Source organism: Oncorhynchus gorbuscha, linkage group LG22, assembly GCF_021184085.1.
Source record: "Oncorhynchus gorbuscha isolate QuinsamMale2020 ecotype Even-year linkage group LG22, OgorEven_v1.0, whole genome shotgun sequence".
NCBI lineage: Eukaryota > Metazoa > Chordata > Actinopteri > Salmoniformes > Salmonidae > Oncorhynchus > Oncorhynchus gorbuscha.
The window spans coordinates 28,922,973-28,947,184 of NC_060194.1; the positions used below are offsets into that span (position 1 = coordinate 28,922,973).

The window sequence follows — 24,212 nt, forward strand, 5'->3', positions numbered from 1 at the left end:
ACATGGATCAGAGGAGGCTGGTGGGAGGAGCTAAAGGAGGACAGGCTCATTGTCATGGCTGGAATGGCATCAAGGGAACAGAGCCCAACACATTGTTACCATGTGTTTGGTACCATTCCATTTATTACAATGAGCCATTCCTCCTATAGCTCCTTCCACCAGCCTCCACTGATATGGATCATAGCTGAATATCAACATGCGTCTTTCCAGCACTTCAGGTATAATGCTTTATTTCTGTTCTGAGCATCTACGAGCCCTTGTATTTTGAAAATGGCTGTTTCCACACCTAATGTCTGCTGTTGGTAGTGTTACCTGCATTTCCATTTGACAGTAGTACTGTGTCTCCCGGAGTTAAGCTGCTGTTGTAGATCTCTGTGTTAAGGGCAGTGAGAGGATGGGGAGCTTTTAATGTAGGATTCCTGCTGATTGTTAGCGCCGCAGGGCACTGGGTGTGAAAACACTGTTGTCAGTTAAACATAATGACGCTCCCAGCTCATTGTCTTAGTGTGTGTGGGTGGGGTGGTGGCACAGGGACGCACGCAGACAAAACACATAAAATGACATTGGGAGTCTGTGCCCAAATGCTCTCACAGCTATTTTCAGGCGGCACAGAAACCTTGAAAGGGAGTGAAAGTTAGAGAGATCAATGAATGAATAACTAGTGGGTTGGTTAGCCGTAGCCTACTGTATGTAGGGAACATTGCTAGCTGTCAAAAAGGGAAGTGCATCAAGACATGTTGTGACGGAACCTTTTATTGAAATGAAGGGACAGTCTTGAACAGATTCATAACCACCGGTGTGCCGTGATCCACCGGTGTGCCGTGATCCACCGGTGTGCCGTGATCCACCGGTGTGCCGTGATCCACCGGTGTGCCGTGATCCACCGGTGTGCCGTGATCCACCGGTGTGCCGTGATTGCGTCTTCATGCTGTGCGTTGGAATGACAGAGGTGTATGTTCGATATACTGTATGTTGAAAATACATTGGAACGTTGGTCAATGGTTTTACCGCCCTGCTCATCATGCCTTGCAGGGCATATAAAAAAAAGGAAAACAATTTGACATGTATTTCTCAGTAGGATCTATAGTATTTATAGGACATTTTTTCGCGTGAAGAACCTTTGAATTCTGAATGTTATGAGGATTGGCTTTCTTTCTGTCTCTTTGTGTTTCTCTGCTTCACTCTTCTATAAGGCTTTCATTTGAAGCGGGGGCCTGTAGTGCTGTATTGTAGCGAGGAGGAGGACACATACACAGTTTAGTTGTAGTGTAGCGAGGAGGAGGACTGGGAGCCACCAGCCCACGCAGGCAAAGCTGTGAAAACTGTGCATCCAAGCTTGAATCCTCCCCCGTCCTCTGGCTGTTCTCCTAGCAGCAGCCTCCCTCCACAGACCAGCAGCAAACGTCACCCTGACCTCAATGTCAGGCTCTAGCCCAAACCAACTAACCAGTCCAGGAGATTTTGACCATTCTCTGTCTTTTAAAAACAACCACTGCTTTTTGTCCTCCTGTCCTTAGTGAAATAAACATGTTTTAAACCCGCCCAGGACTGTAGATGTGGTCCTGGATATATTCAGATGACACAGCAAGCGCAGAGTGATTGTTTTGAAGAGGGAGTTTGGGTGCTGAGTCAAGGCCCCCACCCATACATCCATCCGCTCACGCATAGTACTCATACATACACATACACACACACACACACACACACTAATACAAAACACACATTCAAATCCAAGCATGTTTCAGACAGAAGCGTCTGGATTTTTTTCTCCCTGGCAGCAGCCTCCCACAGACGTCCTCAAACCTATCATTTTCTCTGCAGTGGAAGAATTGTGACGTATGTTGGTCGGTAGCTCAGCTGAATTTTAAAAAGCTCCACACACCCACGCTCGATACCACTACTGCAAGCATCATTATAACAAACTTTCCTTGCTCTATATCTCCCTTCTACTGTGTGTGTCTGTCTCTGTCAGTGTTTTGCCTTGTTCATGGGCCTGCATTCATTCTGTGTAAATGCACAACGGACAGAATTCTAATAAGATTTGATAATAGCTTTTTGAATTGACCGTGTGCAATCAATGTCACAGCTCGGTTATTATCTCTAGTTTGGGTTGTTGGTTAGGAGAAATGTTGTATTTTGTTGCTGTGTGTGTAGTATGCGTGTGTGGGTGGGCAGGGAATTGTTGGCTGTACTCTGTGTGTGTGTGTGTGTGTGTGTGTGTGTGTGTGTGTGTGTGTGTGTGTGTGTGTGTGTGTGTGTGTGTGTGTGTGTGTGTGTGTGTGTGTGTGTGTGTGTGTGTGTGTGTGTGTGTGTGTGTGTGTGTGTTGTGGATTTTCACTTAGTGTGAGTAATGTGTGATACATGTATTTCTGTAGTGAGGAAGATGAGGAGGCACTAGGGTTGGGAAGGATCCAGATGTTCATACTGTTTCTGTACTATACCGGGGTATACGGTATTACCGGAAGTATACACGAGGGGCGCTATTTAAAAAATATATATAGTATTTGTGTGAGTCCTGTGCGTGAGCGGATGGATGCATATGTGGGCGGCCTAGACTCAGCACCCAAACGCCTTCTTCAGAACCATCACACCACCACTCTGTGCTTGCTGTGTCATCTGAATATATTCAGGGCTAGCTTTAAAAAAAATAGATGTGGCTTTTTAAAATATATTTTTGACATGTATAACAATTTAGGTAACAGGGATCTTGATCCAGGAGGGGATTGAATGTCTCTGCTGTAACCATGAAGCTTCAAATCAAATCACATTTTATTTGTCACATACACATGGTTAGCAGATGTTAATGCGAATGTAGCGAAATGCTTGTGCTTCTAGTTGCGACAATGCAGTAATAACCAACAAGTAATCTAACTAACAATTCCAAAACTACTGTCTTATACACAGTGTAAGGGGATAAAGAATATGTACATAAAGATATATGAATGAGTGATGGTACAGAGCAGCATAGGCAAGATATAGTAGATGGTATCGAGTACAGTATATACATATGAGATGAGTATGTAAACTAAGTGGCATAGTTAGTGGCTAGTGATACATGTATTACATAAGGATGCAGTAGATGATATAGAGTACAGTATATACGTATGATCATGACATCTAGCCACTTTTTTTGATTTGCAAGCAAATTAGCAAACCAAATGTATAGCTGGAGCCCTGAGCTGGATATAATTAAATTGACACATCTTACATTTCTTATGTTATTCGGAACTTATTGTTAGCTATAAGCAGTGGCGTAGCACTCACCCCCGCAGCCCCAAAGAGGCAGGGTTACCCCCCCCCCCCTTCGGTATACAGTATAAGGAAACACACACTCGTTCATACACACACACATACACACACACACTCCGAATGCACTGATTGGCGGATTCTTGGCATTCATCACAGCCTCTGATCAAGGTTAAAGTTGTGAGAAATACTCAGTGATGCTCAAGGAAACACAAATGAGTCTTCTCTGGGAAAGTCGAGATGCAGGGTAAAATATTAATATCATCTGAGGAGAGAAAATGCAAAGGTGGAAGGTTCCCTTCTGGAGCTGTCTGGGGAGATCTTCATGGGATTGGCTGTTTCAGAGCTGTCAATCATCTGGGCTGAGATGGACATAACAAATGCTGGCCAGATTGACATGGGGCACACAGTCATGCAGAGCTGAATCACCACACACACACACACACACACACACACACACACACACACACACACACACACACACACACACACACACACACACACACACACACACACACACACACACACACACACACACACACACACACACACACACACACACACACACACACACACACACACACACACACACACACACACACACACACACAGAGTGAAGAAGGTCCCAAGAGGAACTCCCCTCCCCTAATATCATTGGGCCATGCTCTTACTCTGGTTTGATTAATACACATCCCCGTGCCTCTCTAGTCCCCATGCTCTCATTACAGGTGCCTGTCAGTTGATTTTTTTTTTTAAATCAATGAGGCTTGATTCTGAAATCAGGGAACAGTGCTCTCTGATGTTGGCTGCTTTGGTGATGATGCTGTAGCCATAAAAATACATTTGTGATTATACACAGAACAAAAATATAAACACAACATGTAAAGTGTTGGTCCCATGTTTCATGAAATAAAAGATTCCAGAAATGTTCCTCACACACGAAAAGCTTTTTTCTCTCAAATTTTGTGCGAACATTTGTTTACATCCCTGTTAGTGAGCATTTCTCCTTTGCCAAGATAATCCATCCACCTGACAGGTGTGGCTTATTAAGAAGCTGGTTGAACTGAATCATCATTGTACTGCGGACAATAAATGGCCACTCTAAAATGTGCAGGTTTGTCACACAACACAATGCTACAGATGTTGACTGCATTCGAATTGAATGTTAATTTATCTACCATAAGTCGCCTCCAACATTGTTTTAGAAAATTTGGCAGTACGTCCCACTGGTCTCACAACCGCAGACCCACGTGTATAGCGTTGTGATGGAGAGCAGTTTGCTGATGTCAGCGTTGTAAAAAGAGTGCCCCATGGTGGAGGTGGGGTTATGGTGTGGGCAGGCATAAGCTACAGACAATGAAGACATTTGCATTTTATTGATGGCAATTTTAATGAGATCCTGAGGTCCAAATGTATTTATGGTGTCTCTGACCGACAGCTGCACATCTGTATTCCCAGTCATATGAAATCCATAGATTGGGGCTTAATGAATTTACTTCAGTTTACTGATTTTCTCATATGAACTGTAACTCAGTAAAATAGTTTTTTTCAGTATATTTGTGGCTGTAGCCTGGGGCAATGTCACTTGGAGACTTTTATCTCCCTCACCAACTTCAAACATCTGCTATCTGAGCAGCTAACCGATCGCTGCAGCTGTACATAGTCTATTGGTAAATAGCCCTCCCATTTTCACCTACCTCATCCCCATACTGTTTTCATTTACTTACTTTTCTGCTCTTTTGCACACCAATATCTCTACCTGTACATGACCATCTGATCATTTATCACTCCAGTGTTAATCTGCAAAATTGTAATTATTCGCCTACCTCCTCATGCCTTTTGCACACAATGTATATAGACTCCCCTTTTTTTCTATTGTGTTATTGACTTGTTAATTGTTTACTCCATGTGTAACTCTGTGTTGTCTGTTCACACTGCTATGCTTTATCTTGGCCAGGTCGCAGTTGCAAATGAGAACTTGTTCTCAACTAGCCTACCTGGTTAAATAAAGGTGAAATAAAAAAATAAAAATAAAAAACTAGGCCTACTCTAGCCTCAGGCACGGTGTCACTCTGCTTCCTGTGCATCATTGCTGCCACCTTTTTAGTCTCTGATCTGATGACTTCAACCTGTGGAGCTCTGCTCTGATGGCTCGGGTTCATTCATATTGTAACGATCTTTAATTGTGAACTTGTCCTGAGAATTATGCATTTTGTGATAACACACACACAGATTTTTATTTGAAATATGAGCTCAAGGAACCCACCTTTTTATAGAAGCCATACCATACCGATGCTTGGTCTCATGAGTCCTCGTGAGTCATTCACACAATGCAATAATACTGACATGCTATTGACAACCTGTAACTTAAGTACACACACTACAATACTACATACACTTTTATTGAATTGGAATGACATGTACGCATAAGATAACCTTTTCCCCTTCGGGTGCTGCCATAGACTGTGCAGGCCAGTGGATGAGACTACAAAGCAGATGAAATGCTGTTTCTGTAGTTCTGAAATTGAGAGAATGATTTTGTTTTACCATTAGTAGTCAGCCTACCGCTGTGCAGGTGTGTGAGGTCAGTCGTCTCAATACCTCGAGACAAAGTGCTTGAAGGATCAACATCTGTACCAATGGAGGCTGCTGAGGGAGGGCAGCTCATAGTAATGGCTGGAATGGAGTCAGTGGAATAGTCTCAACCATAAGGAAACCACACTTGGATACCATTCCATTGACTCCATTCCAGATGTTATTATGAGCCGTCCTCCCCTCAGCAGCCTCCACTGGTCTGTACGTACGTAGTACCTCTGGGTCTAATAATGATGACCATCAATGGTGCTGATGGGGATACTGAATACTGATAGCCATGATGAATAAGGTACTGTCTCAGCTCCCCTCCTCTCCTTTCCCGGCCAGCCAGGCAGCAGCCTGCTGTTGATTGTCAGAGGAACAGCGTGTGTCTGACGTTTTAACACGGACTCGAATCCTCCAATCATTGAGGTTCGCGAGAAGAAAACACGTCATACAATCTGCTAGACTACGGGTCTAGACATTTGTAGCATCTGTGGCCGGTAACTACAGGAAACCACCATAATGTTGTCTGTCTGCTGGTTGATATGAGGCTTTGCCTATGAGTTCCAGCCTATTGTAGTGGAGGGATAAACTGAATGGCGTAAGCGTTAAGACACATTTCTTATTTTATGTGATCAGTGAGTGTCACACCACATGAGATGGATAGATCTGATCATAAGACTAAACTGGCAACAGATGAATCCCTTCACACAGTGAAAACCTTTGCTTATTGGGTAACATTTACATTTGAGTCATTTAGCAGACTGTTATCCAGAGTGACTTACAGTAATGAGTGCATACATTTTCTAACATTTTGGTCCTGGGTAAGGAGGGTTCTCTTTACAGCTTTTATTCCCAGTGAAAGGTTTGGTTTCTGAGCTTTCTATATAATTAATCGTCAGGTATAATAGAGACATGAGGGGAGCCATAAGTAAGTTTGGGAGGGGCTGAGTGCAGGGGAAACGATCCCATGTGGCAGTACTGCTAAGGGGAGGAACCGCTTAAGACCCAGATACCTCGGCTTCCTGCCTAGCAATAATGATGCAATGTTTAGCGACAAGGAGGAGACTCCACCCAAAGTGGGGTATGTATTCACTACCACGGGTGAAACCATGTTTTTGTCTGACGCGGCTGAGTTGACCCACTGGGAAGAATAAACTTGTTTTAAACTTTCATAGTGTCCGTTGAGTTTGTAGACTGAAAATTAGAACCTAGCACCAGAAAGTAGGATTTCTCTGTGATCGTACACAGGCACTTCAAATTCCATTGAGGTTCTTATATGGCCTCATTTACAACCCCTGCACTACCTTCTGGCTTCTCCTCTGTTGTCGTTACGACTCTCTCAGCTCAACTCTCTGAAAACGGGCTGCATACTTTAGTCTAGATTTACATCCACAGCAGAGCAGAGGTACCTAGGCTGTTAAAAAGTTGGCTTACGTAACAATACAATACAGAACAGAAGCCTTTGAACAGTCGTCTCAACCAGCAGAGTTGCCCTAGAAGAATACTGGTTCCAACAGGAGTCAGGCTGCCCCCCCTCCCGGTGGAGACATGTACTGCATCCTGCCTGGCAAATAGTGTTGGATAACATCGTTCCGATTTGAATTTAATAGAGCGAGGAAGGAAAAAAACAAATTACAGGGCCGTAATGAGTTTTTCTATAAAAACTATTTCATTAGACCTGTGCTGAATTAAATGCAGGAGATGGTATTTCCCTGAGGATAGCCCAAGCAAATGTCCTCCTCCTCACATTGGTTTACAGTGGAAACTGCATTCCTTTAGAGAGAAATGTATTTCTGACAGATTCCATAATTGAATTGGAGCTACAGTTTGCAGACTCTATTTAAATATTTATTCTCAGGGAGTTAGTCTGCCAGACCAATATTTTGTCTTTTACCTCTCTGATTGGTAAATAATTCATTTGGCGGTCTAAACGGTTAATTCCCTAGGCCTAGCACAGTTATGGAGAACATTATGAGTTGATATGTATCATGACACGTCATATGTTTTGTATTACTTCTGAAGTAAGTCTACACTTTCTAGAGTTCTCATCCCCTCTACCACCCACACTTCTAATACTGTCAAAAACACTAGAACAATACTTTGTGTTTATTATGTGTTAGGAGTCTCAACTTTAAATGAGTCTTGCCTTGGGCCAGGAACTAGCAGGACCTATAAAGTTCCAGCGGAACAATAGAAAACCCCTGGCTAACATGTGGACACAACATGAGCTTTACCCTGCTACCCATATACACTCTGTATACGTCACAATGACTAGCACAGATGAGATGACACACACACACACACACACACACACACACACACACACACACACACACACACACACACACACACACACACACACACACACACACACACACACACACACACACACACACACACACACACACACACACACACACACACACTGACACCCACAGAAAACCCCCAGACATGGCTTGTCAAGCCAGTTTATCAGAAATCCTCCTCCCAACTGCCATATAGATAAAGTTGCAGAACTGGGTCCACATAATGTGTGTAGCAGCTGTCAGTCGATAAAGGGAAGAAGAGAGAGACGACACATCCTTCCTCTGTTACCCCAGCCGGGAGGGAATGGACTGAGACTGAAAGTCTGATCCTATGACTGACCAGAGCTTATTAATGGACGTCCCATTCTGGCCATGGGCTTATTAATGGACGTCCCATTCTAGCCATGGGCTTATTAATGGACGTCCCATTCTGGCCATGGAATTATTAATGGACGTCCCATTCTGGCCATGGGCTTATTAATGGACGTCCCATTCTAGCCATGGGCTTATTAATGGACGTCCCATTCTGACCATGGAATTATTAATGGACGTCCCATTCTAGCCATGGGTTTATTAATGGACGTCCCATTCTAGCCATGGGCTTATTAATGGACGTCCCATTCTGGCCATGGAATTATTAATGGACGTCCCATTCTAGCCATGGGCTTATTAATGGACGTCCCATTCTGGCCATGGAATTATTAATGGACGTCCCATTCTGGCCATGGGCTTATTAATGGACGTCCCATTCTGGCCATGGGTTTATTAATGGACGACCCATTCTGGCCATGGGCTTATTAATGGACGTCCCATTCTGTCCATGGGCTTATTAATGGACGTCCCATTCTGGCCATGGGTTTATTAATGGACGTCCCATTCTGGCCATGGGCTTATTAATGGACGTCCCATTCTGTCCATGGGCTTATTAATGGACGTCCCATTCTGGCCATGGGCTTATTGATGGACGTCCCATTCTGGCCATGGGCTTATTAATGGATGTCCCATTCTGGCCATGGGCTTATTAATGGACGTCCCATTCTGGCCATGGGCTTATTAATGGATGTCCCATTCTGGCCATGAGCTTATTAATGGACGTCCCATTCTGGCCATGGGTTTATTAGGATTAGCCTAATAATCCCAGCAGTTGTTTTAGGTATAGGGCCTTTAGACCCCTCCTCCTCAGCTCAGAGGATTACCAGGAGGAGGAAACGGCTCCCCATCACAACACCTGACGCATGGTCGTGTCTTCCTGACCAGGTCAGTGTGTTACAATACAGCTCAGCTCAGCACAGCCACAACACTCCAGAGCTGTCTGCTGGGACTACATCATACGCAGGACTGGGCAAATACTACCTTTTGGATCCAGATTTAGTTTACACTGGAAGTTGAAATACGAAAGACTAACCTGAGAGAACAGAGAGAATATTAAAAAAGAGAGGAGAGGAAGAAGTGGAATAAAACCACAAGATGGTAATGATGGAAAATACCAGCTTGCCTGTCAGTGAGTTTGAAGCGTGAGGGTTGGACGGTGGATTTGTATGGTTAGGTTGTGTCTTGTGAGCCCTTTGGTCCACTAGGAGCTAAAGGAATAAGTCAAGTCAGTCTGTGCCTCTTGAAAGTGTGGGACCATGCTGCTGTGTTTCGGGGGCCGCAGACGGACCAGGCACCACCACATCCACTGGGGCGAAGAGGACTGTCTACTGGCTGAAGAGCCTTAGGTTATTCCCATCCCTGGCTACCTGGACGCAGGTAGCACAAACCTGGACACAGGTAGCACACCTGTTCACTACACAGCAGGTCCACATATCGATATGACTAACAGCTCAGTTGAAGCAGCAAGCTCTCAAAGCAGTGCATTTGGAGTATGAATCAGTTTTCATAGTTTTGTAGCTGGTTTCTTATTTGAGAAGCCTGTCTCAAAGACCGTATCGACAGCCCAGACTTCCTGGAAAGATGCTTGGGATGCCTTGAAGGGATTATTACCCTTCAACACAATAAACTGTACTAGACAATGGCATGGCAGTGGGTGTTGTACTGTATGAGTGTGAGATCACATCAACCACTTCAAATCACTCATTCTCTACTCAGGATCTACTCAAGTTATACAAATAAGACCCTTGACAAATACCTAGATGGAGACCGATTTAAAGATGATAGCTATAAAGTCACCCTTTTGAAAATAAGGCTACTACTATGTAGAATACAGCAGTGCTCCAGTCTGAGAACAGGTATGTGTCTCTAAATCCTTCAAGGGCCTGAGGTTGTTCCGTATAGAGAGAAGTTGCCTGTTTTCCTTTTGGTGGGATGATCCAGTAGACACATGCTGTCTGGGTGCTGCTTTGCTTGGGCCAGCCAGATGTTATCTGTCCAGATGTCCTGTCAGGATCATGTCCTCACAGCCCTGGTTCTCTACATGTGCTCTGATTACTAATTGATGAAGTATTATGTAAAAACATGTTCATATAATGTTTTTACTGTGTTACTAAACAGGTATAAAAGCAACTAAATGGTTACCTTTACAGGTTCTGTTTTTTGATGTCATGTATGGAGTGTTCAAAAATGATGTACTTTCTTTAGCAGTTATAGCCTACTTAGAACATATTTTTATATCAAGCAACTCTATTTTCCAGTGGCCCTTATCAACATGTTTCTCTCTAAACACATGGGGGCGCTGCTTTTGATGGCATCATCAATTGCCCCAGTGTCCCGTGGTGATAAGAATATGGAATTAGGGCTTAACCTAGTTGGTCAGCTTTGTGTTCTGCCTTTATTCAGAGTGGTTGCCATTTGATTGACCAATGCCTAATTGAACACCAAAGCTCTACCCATGCTGAATATAAAGCTGGAATGTGCCAGATTATGCAGTGAGTTCCTTTTAGAGCCTTAAATGACATTGAAATAACCAGCTGAATACACATCCGTTTATGGCAGCCAATCAGTTGCTGACAATGACTTATGAGCTAATAATTGTTCCTGTGGAAAGGTTCATTTACTTCTTTTGGGAAGGCGTCAAAGCCAGATTTGTAATTATTACTTTGTGGTATTTTGTAGAGGTGACATTTTACATACCAACTCATTTATCAGATTATTTCAGTTATTAACAACACTGTAAAAATAATTTGCTGCCTGCCATAAATGGTAGTCGGGTCACTCCTGGAGTGACTAAGTGTGTGAGAGCTTGTGTGTGCTTTTTGTCAGTGCATGTGTGTGTAAACACTGGGATAGATCCACTCAAACCGTAGTCCATTATTGCTGTCAGGTTACGTGGCAATTAATATAGCAGTGACTGTTACTTTCACACAATTAGGCGACTTTCTGCATTGAGCTATTTTAGCTTTTTTTACAATGAACTAAAGAACATATCTTGCCCTTTCAAGCTATCTGACCCACTTGTGTGCAACCCACGTGACCTGCTTTTACAGGACCCTAGGATTAGCAGTGCTTTATGTAGAGTCTAAAACTTGGCTACATGGAAGCCAGAACTTCTGGTACTTCCACTCACTCTCCCTCCTTTAGAAAGCCATGGGAAAATCTCTGCCTTTGTGTTTTCCCTATCCCTGCTTGTTCGGTTGCAAGAGAGAACTTGATGGCGAGGGAGGGAGGAATACGACCGAGAGAGCGACCGAGAGAGGAGGCACTGGGGGGACACAGTTCTCTTTCATAGCAGTTTGTTCTAGGATCCGATCTTTGTTGACTGCTGCAGCAGTAGTGGATGCTCAGATCCCTCTTCCTTGGATCCTATTCTTACTGTTCACTCACTGTCATCCATTTTACTCTCTGGGGGCTGAAATCCCTCTAGAGATCCTGTGGAGGAACTCAGATCAGTGGAGTCGGTGTGTTTTAATGCAGAGCAGCCGACCCGTTGGGATCCGGTCCTTGTTTTCTGACCGTCCCGGGGGTTGGGAAACTGCTGGAAAGTTCAGACAGACACACTCCCTCACGCTACGCACGGCAGGCAGCTCAGAGATGAAGGGTTTTGTCTGCACCACAGGCAGAAAAGGATTGCTCACAACTTGCCAAGAAGGATGTTTTTCAAATGTCGCTCACGGCCTCTCAGGGACTCTATGACAAACATGTGTTTGTTTGTTCCAAAGCAAACAGAGGAATGGCTGTTTTAGCTGTCGCTCACCCTCATGTCGGACAGGTAGAAGAAGAAAGTAGAGGAGAGGGGAGAATGCAACCAGCCAGCCACCATCCAGCCTTTTGCGGTGCTGCTGCTGAATGCTGAGTATAAGGCTGCAGGGTTATGGAGGTGGCACAGAGGCTTTGCTCAGGCTTGTTTGAAGTTTTTTTCCCATGTCAAAGGTAAAGGATTACCCGGGGGGTTGGAATGCAGCCTGGAAGTGAAGGTCTCAGAGAGCTACCCTAAACACCACCACACCGGGGAGAGGAGTGTGAGATTATGTTTGCTTTGCGACTGTGTGTATGTAGGTGTGTGCGTGTAAGTTAGGCTAGTTTGTGCATGCCTGTGTGTGTGGGGGAGTTCAGGGTAGTGCCATGCTACTGCTGAGCAGTCGGGCTACGGAGCAGGCTATCCCCGGGGCCACAAGCAAAGCTGTAACAGCCCACCAGTCAGGAGGAGGTAGGACCACAGTGTATCACATCTCTGTCATCCTGAATGGAACTTTGGGGCATGAGGAGGTGGGTGAGGGGGTGGGGGTGAGGGAGGGCCTGGCCGCCAGACACGCCTCCCTGGAGCAGAGTCATCCGGCAGCCAGGAGCACCAGGGCACGGCCACAGGCGCTGCAGGGGAAGGAGGGACACTTCAGGCTTGGCAGGTGGCCCTCCCTGAGCCGTACAGGCAGAGTGGGGGGGAGGAGGGAGGAGGCAGTGCAGGAGGAGGAGGAGGAGGGAAGAAAAATGAAGACGGACCGGTTTCTCCAACTCCAACAGTTCTCTAGTAACTCAGCAGCTCCAGCAGCAGCCCATCCTTCTCAGATTGACTGGGAGACTGCAGCGGTAGGAGTAGAGGTAAAGGCACCTACAGCAGCTCTAGAGCAACAGAAGACCCAGGTAGAGACCCAGGGACAGGACATTTCTCCCCAGACTGAAGTGCCTCTCCCTGGCCATCATGGTGGTGTCCCTGCCGGTGGTGTTCTGGCCGGTGGTGGCTCTCCACCCCGGGCTGTGCTCCGCAGGAGGCCATCCCAGGACGGTGCTGCTCCACACAACAGGAGGGCGGTGAGCATGTATGGAGCCGCAGCCAGGCAGCATCGAGGCTCGCTAAGCCGCCAGGACAGACAGGACAGGCCCAGGAGTGTGTGCATGCTCGCAGGCCCCAACCTAAACCCTACCCTATCAGAGCCCGGGTCCCACTCCCAACACACCCCCAGGAGGGGGGCTACAAGGTCTCTGGACGGTCCCCCACAGCAGCGCTGGACCAGGAGGGCAGAGCTGCGGGCGGTGGACGGCCTTAAGCCAGGGGTGCTCCCTCAGTGGACGGTGGCGGGGGCTGAGGAGAAGGTGGTCCCCAGGGTCCGGCAGCAGACCTGGAAACCGAGACCGGTCAGCATGACTGTGTTGGAGCTGAGGAAGAAGGCCTCGGGGTCTCAGGAGGGGCTGGACAGCCAAGGAGGAAGCCAGGGGGGAGGTCTATTTGGCCGCTGGAGGCTGTTCGGCCGACCAGCTCAAGACAAGGAGAAGGAGGAAGCCACAGACCCAGGCTCCAAGCCCAGCAGCAAGCCAGATGCCCCCAAGAAGACCCTGAGCTCCTTACGCCGGACCCTCAGTCTGCGGATCAGGAGGAACCGGCCGCGGGAGAGAGTGGACATTTCTGAGGTGACAGCAGAGGAACGCTCACACAATACAAGTATGGAGCAGGAGACATCTCTCCCCTTGCGGCCCTTCTCCTATCTGACTGGGAGGACCCTGCCACCTCCTTGCGAGAGGGACGATGATGGAGGGAGGCAGTTCATTCATTACCACAGCCAGGGCAAGGTTAAGGTGATGGAGGTGCCCCTCTACCCAGCCAAACTGTCCTCTACTAAACCGGCCCAGGAGGAGCCCAGCCTATGGCAGCTCATAGCCAGACGCTTTAGGAGGAAGGAGCAGCAGGAACCGTCCAACGGTAATTGTGAACTCCAGCCCCGACACCAGAGCAAAGAGACTGGCAAATATTCCCTGGGCAGGATTAAAAAGCCTCAGTCAGTTGCAATAGAGACTCTGGCAGACTGCAACAAAGTTCAAGGTAAGATTTCCAGTAAGATTGAATATATTTCCCAGCACTTAGTGCTCGTTGTTCTGGACAGTCCCCCCCACTCAACCACTCTGTCAAAAAAAGTTCCCTTTTATAGTTCAACAGGGCAGCAGGTAGCTTAGCGGTTAAGATCATTTGGGCAGTAACCAAAAGGTCGCTGGTTCGAATCCCGAGCTAGCTAGGTGAAAAAATCCCCACTTAACCCCCTTTCGCTCCTCTTAGTCACTGGATAAGAGCTCACATGAAAACAGGAACAGGGGCATTCTGCTCTTTAAGGAATGAGGGCAAATGAAAAACACGTGGAAGGGAACTTTAGGATGAGGTGGCATTTCAAGGTTTCGGGACCCGGAGGTTAGAAACAGTTCTCATTTTAGCTTTTGTGTTTTGTTTATTTACTTTTCCCACAATGCATTTCAAATCTATGTTGGTTCTTATTCAGATATGGAACAGTCACCACAACATTTTACATTAGAGATTTGTCATTTGGATGAGATGCGGGTCTTGCCTGTTATCTCATATGAATTTGCCTTGTTGTTTAAAGTTAACAATAGCTGTTTGATGAGAAAAGGTATGGGTGGTTGGTACAATACTATACAGTCTGATCCAGAAGTGGCTGTGTTTCCCAGAGCCAGTGTGGTTGGAAATGCATGGTAGCTATTGCCTCTGGCCTCGTAGGGAAACAGCTTAAAGCAGGAGGCATTAAAACGGTCAGCGGCTGTGAAGGGCCTTGGAGATGCTTTTGGCCGCCAACCAGGGCTAAATTAGGAGGGCTTAAACACTGTAATGATGGGGAACTGAGAGAGAGACTTAAGCACTGTGTTTAAAGGTTAGCTAGCCTAGCGCTGATCTCTATACGTTGACCGTGTAGGATCTTGTGTGTATGTGTTGAGTTACTCATAGAAGCAGACAGAGAAGCAACAATGAGCTATAGAGATTAGCCAATGTACTGAAGCTGTGTTTGCTCTGTACTCCATGCAGTTTAGTTCAAATCAAAATTAAGCCTTGTCATAGTCATTAGCAGATAACACCTTCTACTATGGTGAACTGAAGTTAAAAACTTGTATCAGACAGGTTTGCGCAACATGCCAAGCATGACACGAAACATTTTCTAGAGTTATGATTGGTGATCGTGAATTATTACATCATTATTACGTCATTTAGAAAAATCCACTGCTCAGACCCCCAGAATTTATGAGTGAACAATTAAAGTTTGAGTGAAGTTCAGATTCAAAACAAACACCTGTTGCTGTAGGAGTAAGTTGTATCAAACTTTCCAGAGAAACACTTCTTAGATTGTTTTGCGTACTTGGTAAGTTGTTTCTCTGTGAATGAACCACAAATCATATACTTTGTGTTGATATCAAATTTAGCAAAGCTTTGTTTCCTTCTGAGCCTAAGCAGTTAACAAGGGCAGATACAGGTACACTTTGTGATTTGCAGTTTATTTGTTTTCCCAATAAGAACTGTTACCAAGGTCACCAAAGCCTTTGTAGTTTTAAGTGCACGTTTAGTGATATTTGTCTCCATAGTCGAAGTCGGAGAGGGCAGTCAGTCAGGCAGTAGGAATGTAGGTGTGCCGATCACTCTGACTAAAAGCCTAGTCACCTGTCTCTACCTGCCTAAGTGTTTGATAACCTTACCTGGCTGCAAACTGTATCCTAAGAGTTCTGATTCCCAGCCCTTAGTTAGCACACACACACACACACACACACACACACACACACACACACACACACACACACACACACACACACACACACACACACACACACACACACACACACACACACACACACACACACACACACACACACACACACACACACACACACACACACACACACACACACACACACACACACACACACACACACACACACACACACACACGTGTGTAATTGCGAATATTAACCAAAAACACATTAGCTGGCATTACGATATACTCTGTTTAGCGAGTAACTAATATGGATGTCCAGGTGTTAGTACTAGCTAATGATGAGCTGTTTTCCTGGTTATATTTTTTCCCTTTGGTGGTATAGCCCTACATCAGGGATGAGGGGTTGAGGACCCTGTCCCCCTCACGACTGCACCTCACCCCTACCAGTGAGTGAACAAGGCCATTGTTGTCAGGCCCGTGGAGGAGGGGTGGTTTGAAGTGACGTTTTGTGAGGTAGTCAACACTGCACTCCATCACAGACCTGGGTTCAAATAGGATTTGAAATCTTTCCAATACTTTGGCTGGGCGTGATTGAGCTTGCCTGCAGCAGTGGAACCAATGGAATGGTCTCAAATGTGTAAACCAGGCAGATTCAGACAAATACTCAAAGTATTTGGAAGATTTAAAATACTATTTGAACCCAGGCATGCTTCTTCAAACACATGACGTGCATTAAACTAGGCTGCACTGCGACTAGAGTAAAGTTAGGTTTCCCTCTTGAAATGCCGTACACGTCATTGTTTTGTAGGACCAGTCAGGCTGGCAAAATGTTCACTGTGGTACATTTATCTTGCCTAGACTTGGCATTGCTCATTGAGAGTTATCGAAAGTGTCCTGTGTGTCAATGTGCATTTTGTATTCTTTCATCTCATGACTGATCTCTCTTATAAGAGATCCTCGAAATTGGTTGTGGAGTGTTCAAGAATAACAATACCCTGGCCTTATTTTTTTAATCCCACAATCAACTGAAGTTCATTCATGAAAATAGTTTGCAGCTCTGCTCTTTCTCAATCAAAACTCTTTGTCACTGTGAATCAGGGCGAACAAAATGTCTGTTCCCAAAATGTCTGTTCCCCTAAATGTTCTTACGTTTGAGTCTGCCTGCTCTGAAGACTCTCCGTCAGAGTTGTGTGAAGACGTATCTGGTTTGTAAAGTAAGCACCCTCAGCAGACCTTCTCTGAGCCAAACTCACTAATGTCTTGGTTTACCGTTATGACAAACCAAATGTGTCACTCCCAAGCCAATTGGGGAAACTGAACATTTGATCACACAAACCCACTTCTGGGAGAGGAGGGAAGAGGAGAGGGATAAAGGACAAGAGAGAATAAGACACTGTTGTGGGTTGAGTGAGTGAGTCAGTCCAGAAGGAGATGGATATAGAGGCTCTCTTAATACTTTAAAATGACTCCTTATTTGAGCGTCTGCTGCCACAGATCCCCAGCTACTGTGTTCCCTTCAAATCTAATTGTATTGGTTGCGTACACATATTTTGCAGGTACAGTGAAATGCTTATGTTTCTACTTTAGCTCCAACAGTGCAGTAATACAGAACAATACGGAATAATATACAAATCCCCAAAAATTCTAAGGAATAAATCAATAAATATCAGAATGAGCAATGTCAGTCTGGAATATCTATACACACCATCATATGTATATGGTGGTGTGTATGGACAGTATATGAATAGAAAAGGTGTGTATGGCAGTAGTTCTATAGGATGAGCCATGACTAGAATATAGAATATACATATAAAGTGGGTAAAACAGTATGTAAACATTAAAGTGACCAGTGTTCAATGACCATGTAAATAGTGCAGCAATCTCTAAGGTGCAGGGTAGAGTACCGGGTGGTAGCCAGCTATTAACAGTGACTAAGGTTCAGGGTAGGATACTGGGCGGAGGCCGGCTAGTGGTGACTGTTTAACAGGCTGATGGCCTGGAGATAGAAGCTGTTTATCAGTCTCTCAGTTCCAGTGTTGATGCACCTGTACTGTCTCCACCTTCTAGATGGTAGCGGGGTGAACAGGCTGTGGCTCGGGTGGCTGAGATCCTTGATGATCTTCTGGGCCTTCCTGTGACACAGGCTGCTGTAGATGTCCTGAAGGGCAGGCAGTGTTCCCCTGGTGATGTGTTGGGCTAACCGCACCACACTCTGGAGAGCCCTGCGGTTGCAGATGGTGCAATTGCTGTACCGAGTGGTGATACAGTCTGACAGAATACTCTCAATGGTGCATCTGTAGAAATTTGTGAGGGTCTTAGAGGCCAAGCTGAATTTCTTCAGCCTCCGGAGGTGTTGTTGGGGCATGAGCTTAGTGATGAGCTTGAAGGGCACTATAGTGTTGAAGGCTGAGCTAGTCGGTAAACGGCATTCTTACATACACTACCATTCAAAAGTTTGGGGTCACTTCGAATTTTCCTTGTTTTTGAAAGAAAAGCTTCTTTTTTTTGTCCATTGAAATAACATCAAATTGATCAGAAATACAGTGTAGACATTGTTAATGTTGTAAATGACTATTGTAGCTGGAAACAGCTGATCTTTTATGGAATATCTACATAGGCCCATTATCAGCAACCATCACTCCTGTGTTCCAATGACACGTTTATCATTTTAAAAGGCTAGTTGATCATTTGAAAACCCTTTTGCAATTATGTTTGCACAGCTGAAAACTGTTGTGTTGATTAAAGAAGCAATAAAACTGGCCTTCTTTAGACTAGTTGATTATCTGGATTGTCAGAATTTGTGGGTTTGGTTACAGGCTCAAAATGTCCAGAAACAAAAAACTTTCTTCTGAAACTCGTCAGTCTATTCTTGTTCTGAGAAATGAAGGCTATTCCATGTGAGAAATTGCCAAGAAACTGAAGATCTCGTACAATGCTGTGTACAACTCCCTTCACAGAACAGCGCAAACTGGCACTAACCAGAATAGAAAGAGGAAGGGGAGGCCCCGGTGCACAATTGAGCAAGAGGACAAGTACATTAGAGTGTTTACTTTGAGAAACAGACTGGGATAGGGAGAGATTGAATATGTCCGTTCACACTGCTGCTACTTGCCTCTCAGGGGAAAAAGCTTCTCAGAATCAAGTTCAAAACCCATTTACATGCTGGAGTTTGAGACACCACTCACCAATGGGGTTTAATGTCATGGTGATGACAGAATAGCACAACAGAAATAAAGGATGATGTGCATCAGTGCTCAGGTCAAAGTAGAGTTCCCGAGTTGACTTTGGATTCTTCTTATCTGTGGCTATTGACAGTTGGGGGCCCTTTTTTGTGCAGAACCATGTTTATGGTATGTTGTTAATGTGGGGTTGTGATTATAGAAAACAATTCACTCTACTATATCGAGTCAGCTAAGACGGAAAATGTGTCTCCCTTGGGTTAAATTTGGATTCCGCTCAACACTGGTGTCCAATTTACCTCTGAGGAAATGGTCGATACCAAGCCTTCAACAACAGAATTCTTAGAAGAGACTAAGAGACCCTTAAGTCAGCTTGCCTATAGCCCTACACAATAGAATAGATTGGTCAGCGGGCATCCAGCTCTGTCTGCTTACTGCTGATTCTGTTCACTTATCGATCACCTCCTATTAAAATGACATTCTGCTGTTCAGAGCTCTACAGATAAGTTATAAGAGCTGTAGCAGCATTGAGTAGACAGCTTTGTGAGTTTGGTTACAGAGGCGTAACATTTACAAGATAGGGAGATGATTCCGGAATGATTATGTCAATGGAGCTGCTGCTCTGTGTAAGTATATGCTAGACCGAGTCTAATGGCAGTGGGTAACAATCCACTACAAATGTAGGATCTTAATTTGAGCCAGTTGCTACAGCAGGAAAATAGTCTTGCGGCAACAGGAAATGTTGATTTTAATTAATAGCCATTTTTGTAGGGTTTGATACATTTTTTTGTAGGAAATCAAGTCTCAAATTTCAAAGTGGGAAATACATACTTCAGAAGCCTTTTTAAACCTCAAATACAGTAGAAGTTTTACGTTTCCTGCATTGCAGCCAAGTTATTCGACAACATGGTAATCAAATGAAGATCCTACATATTTATGTGGTTACCAATGAGGGATGTAAAAATACTTTGTCCAAGCTAAATTGGTACTCTGTCATTTGTAGCTAGTGGGAAAGGATCTCCTAATCTTTGGCAGGGAGGTTTAGACCTCACGGTCGTCCTCCACTTTCATTCCCCACTGACCCCACACAAACACAAAAATCCTTGTGGGGACCTAAAATGTATTTCCATTCAAAATCCTATTTTCCTTAACCCCTAATCCTAACTCGTAACCCTAATTGTAAACCTAGCCCTTAAATTTAAAATAGCCGTCATGGGAAATGTCCCCACGAGGAATAATATTCCTGGTTTTACTATCCTTTTGGGGATTTCCAGTACCCACAAGGTTAGTAATACATTCCCACACAAACACCGCACAGACGCGTGTGCGCACACACACACACACACACACACACACACACACACACACACACACACACACACACACACACACACACACACACACACACACACACACACACACACACACACACACACACACACACACACACACACACACACACACACACACACACACACACACACACAGAACAGCATAAACGTGGGGTTTTCTGCATTTTCTTTCTCTCTATTTTCTGAACTCAAGATGGGGGTTACTAATTGTGCCTCACTGCCCTTGGATTGAATAGTATTTTTTATTAGAGTGGACATGAGTAATGAGACGAAAAACATGAAACAATCCACCGATGCAGTTTTCCATCTCACACAAACAAAGGCCCTAGTGTCCTCTGGAGGGTGCATCACTGAAGTTGGGGCTCATTCTGTTCCATTTCTATAGGCATTGTGGGTACTGATGGGTTGCTCATTTTTAATGGACGATGTAAAGCAGAACTAAATTAATTATATTCGCTGTTTCAGCAAGAAATAAGGACAAGTGGCACTTGTTATATCAATCTGGATAGCCACAGCATATAGTCCTACAGTAGCATGTAACACGTGTGTAGCACAAACAATGTGTCACCTGGTTTAATGAAAGATGGCTATCACTTCAGTAAGGTAAAGTTTTGAGTGAATAACCTACATTTCTTCTAATTCACCTCCTTTCTTCTGCCCTGTGTGGAACATACTAAGGGGATCTGGCCCCCGAGGGTGTCCAATCCGGCCTGCAGGTGTTTTGTTTGTGTATGTGTATTCAGAAAGTATTCATACCCATTGTCTTATTCCACATTTTGTTATGTTACAGCCTGAATTCAAAATGGAGTGTAACAGATGTGAAATGCTAGCTTAGTTAGCGGTGGTGCGCGCTAAATAGTGTTTCAATCGGTGACGTCACTTGCTCTGAGATCTTGAAGTAGTAGTTCCCCTTGCACTGCAAGGGCCGCAGCTTTTGTGGAGCGGTGGGTAACGATGCTTCGTGAGTGACTGTTGTTGATGTGTGCAGAGGGTCCCTGGTTCGTGCCCGGGTATGGCCGAGGGGACGGTCTAAAGTTATACTGTTACATGAATACCAACTGAAGTCACTGTACTTAAAATGACTGAAACCAAATCGAAACTGTGTAGAAATGACAATGGACCAACAATGTATTCGTCCAGTTTCTTGATTGTCTCCAGCTCGCTAAAAAAGAAAGGCATTTCACCGTACTTGGGCACGTGACATAAACATTTATAACTAAATAATCACCTAAATGAAAGCTAGACAGTCAGGGAGCATCGGAAATTTAAAAAACTATGAATAGAGGCCTTTATAAAAAAATATTATATATTTTTTTACATTTTGAAGGCAAGGAAATACAGCACATTTTCAGTGATGCCCCTCCAGACCTCGATGAAGACTGAATGCGGGCCCCGGCGCCAAATGAGTTTGACACGCCTGCTCTAAGTGGTCAACAACACCATAGAGCCCCATTTGTGTAATGACCTCTAATTCAACTGGATGGCCTATCTATTTCTGGGGTCTTCCTTGTGTTTGGCCCTCTCTCTTTAAGAGATGCAAGAATTGAGACAACAGTGGAAACTACTGCTTATCTCTTTCCAGTTAACTGCAAATCTGTTCATGTCTGAGTGCTCACAGAACACGGTGCTCAAGAGTTGCATAAAATAGCTCCAATCAGTAGTTTTATTTTGAGAGGATCTACTTTGTCATTTCGTTGTCCTCTTAGCTCTATCATTTAATATGTTTTACAGAAACATTAGCTACATTTGTATGCTAACAATAAAACCTTGACAAAACGAGTGGCAACCTCGTTTAAGCTCCCATCTACCACTTCTGAAATAAAACTCCCTCACTCAAGCAGAGTTTCAGAGCCGCAGCATTTGGTGCTCATGTTCTAACATGTTCAAGGAGATGTGTGTCACACTGGTAGTGAGAGGGCTTCGCAACACACAGCCTGAATCCACCTCCGGTGATGCCCTCAACACGCCTCGGCCTGGAATAAAGTGAGATCGCCATAGCAACGGAGCCTATTATTGTATACAGTGTTTTAGGTCAACCTTGTTGCTTCTAAAACAAAACATTTAAAGGTAGAATCTAGTGTGCAAAACGGACAACTGTTTATTTTCTTAATTGGGAAAAGTGTCTCAAGTGAAGTTCAATTGTGTTTGGAATGGCTTTGATTAGCCTTGGAACAAAGTTTGAATGAATGTTCTTCATCAATTGATCTCATGTTGTGCAAATGTTGCAATTTTCACTGAAGCCCTTACACTTAACTTACACAGACAATAAATATGGATTGGACAACCGCTTTCAATTTGTGTAAAATATTGTTTGTGGCAAGAGTGCTCAGGCATACAGGCATTTGCTCTCAATCTTTTTTTCTGGATGATTGATTATCTGTAATATGATTGCCTTGGGCATGATGAGAACATTGTTGCTGCAACAGACACATGCACCTACAGTAAAGGACGCTGCCTTGTTTGGTGTTGTAGCTTTTCATTGTTCTGGTGTAGACCGACATAGGGGGATCCCACCTGGTTGTGCACCTTGTTGCCTGCAGACAGGGTGTCTACACCCCCTCTGTTGGAGATGGTATCTCCATGGGGTTTGCTAACTCAGAATGGGGCTGTGAATCAAAACAAAAATGGGGTATTTTGTCAAACGGTTGTTGTGACAGATGCTAACACTCTTTACCGTGTCCTTTGAGAGAAGTTATCTGCGTGTTGGGTTTGGTTATGGCAGTAACCTACAGGCAGACATAAACAATTCTACTGACTTTCACCCAGACTGTAATTGTTCTATTGAATGGTTTTAAAATTGTGATTATTCACTCAAATGTTCCTTCCCTATCTGATGTCATTAATAGAGGAAACATGTTGTGTCACGTCTGGTAATTTCTCACTGTTAAATTGAATTAGCAGCCACAGCATCAGTTTGCCTCAAGGTGAGAGGATCAAAAAAGCTCATACTGAAAGAGGTCATGTCAAATCAAATTTGTCACATGCTTCGTAACCAGTTTTAGACTAACAGTGAAATTAATAGCTTTACTTACGGGCCCTTTTCAAAGAATGCCGTTCAAGATAAAGATGCATAAAATATAAAATAAACATGGAAATAATGACACGATGAATGAATACAGTGAAGAACAAGTAAAAACGTTTATACCGTTTGTGTTAGGATCTAAATGAACCTCGTAAAACTTACGGACAATTTAGTAAAGCTTAAACCAAGTTTATTTCACTTATTGGGTCATACAGCTGCATAAGACAAAGCCATGGTTCCACGAGTGGTAGTATATATACTAGGGATGCACGATATACTGTATCAGTGAACATATCGGGAATGGGCCGATATTAGCTAAAAATGCCAATACCGGTATCAGCCTGTCTAGTTTAACGCCATTGTTAAAAACCGATGTCAATGCTACCGTGCCGTAAAGTTTTGCGCTACACGTGCAACACAGCATTCCTAACCTAGGCCACACATTGTCTGCTGTGTGGATCGAGCAGTCAACAAGTTAAGTCAGCGAGACAACTCAAAGGAGAAATCGATTAAAGCCAAGATAATGTAACTCGTTGCCCTTGATAGTCAAACGTTTTCTGTCATGGGTGATGTTGGCTTTCGCCGACTGGTCGAGCACCTGTACACACTACCAAGCGCGTTATTTGGTTACACAGTAATAGCGTCACTGCTATTAGCTTCACAGCATACATACT

The 24,212-nt window shown here is 44.4% G+C and overlaps 1 protein-coding gene across 3 annotated transcripts in view; it reads left to right on the forward strand.

The window, feature by feature from the left end:
- Positions 1 to 24,212, forward strand: part of LOC124009166 (arf-GAP with GTPase, ANK repeat and PH domain-containing protein 3-like) — a 286,671-nt gene that overhangs the window by 129,686 nt on the left and 132,773 nt on the right. For 2 of the 3 annotated variants that reach the window (XR_006834233.1, XM_046320711.1), the window contains exon 1: positions 12,877 to 14,319. The exons of the other annotated variant lie outside the window; for it this stretch is intronic. Coding sequence is in view for 1 of the 2 variants with exons in the window: in XM_046320711.1 (XP_046176667.1) it covers positions 12,993 to 14,319 (1,327 nt within the window). In the remaining variant the exon portion in view is untranslated. Of the gene's footprint in view, positions 1 to 12,876; positions 14,320 to 24,212 lie in introns of those variants that run through there. 3 annotated transcript variants of the gene reach the window in all.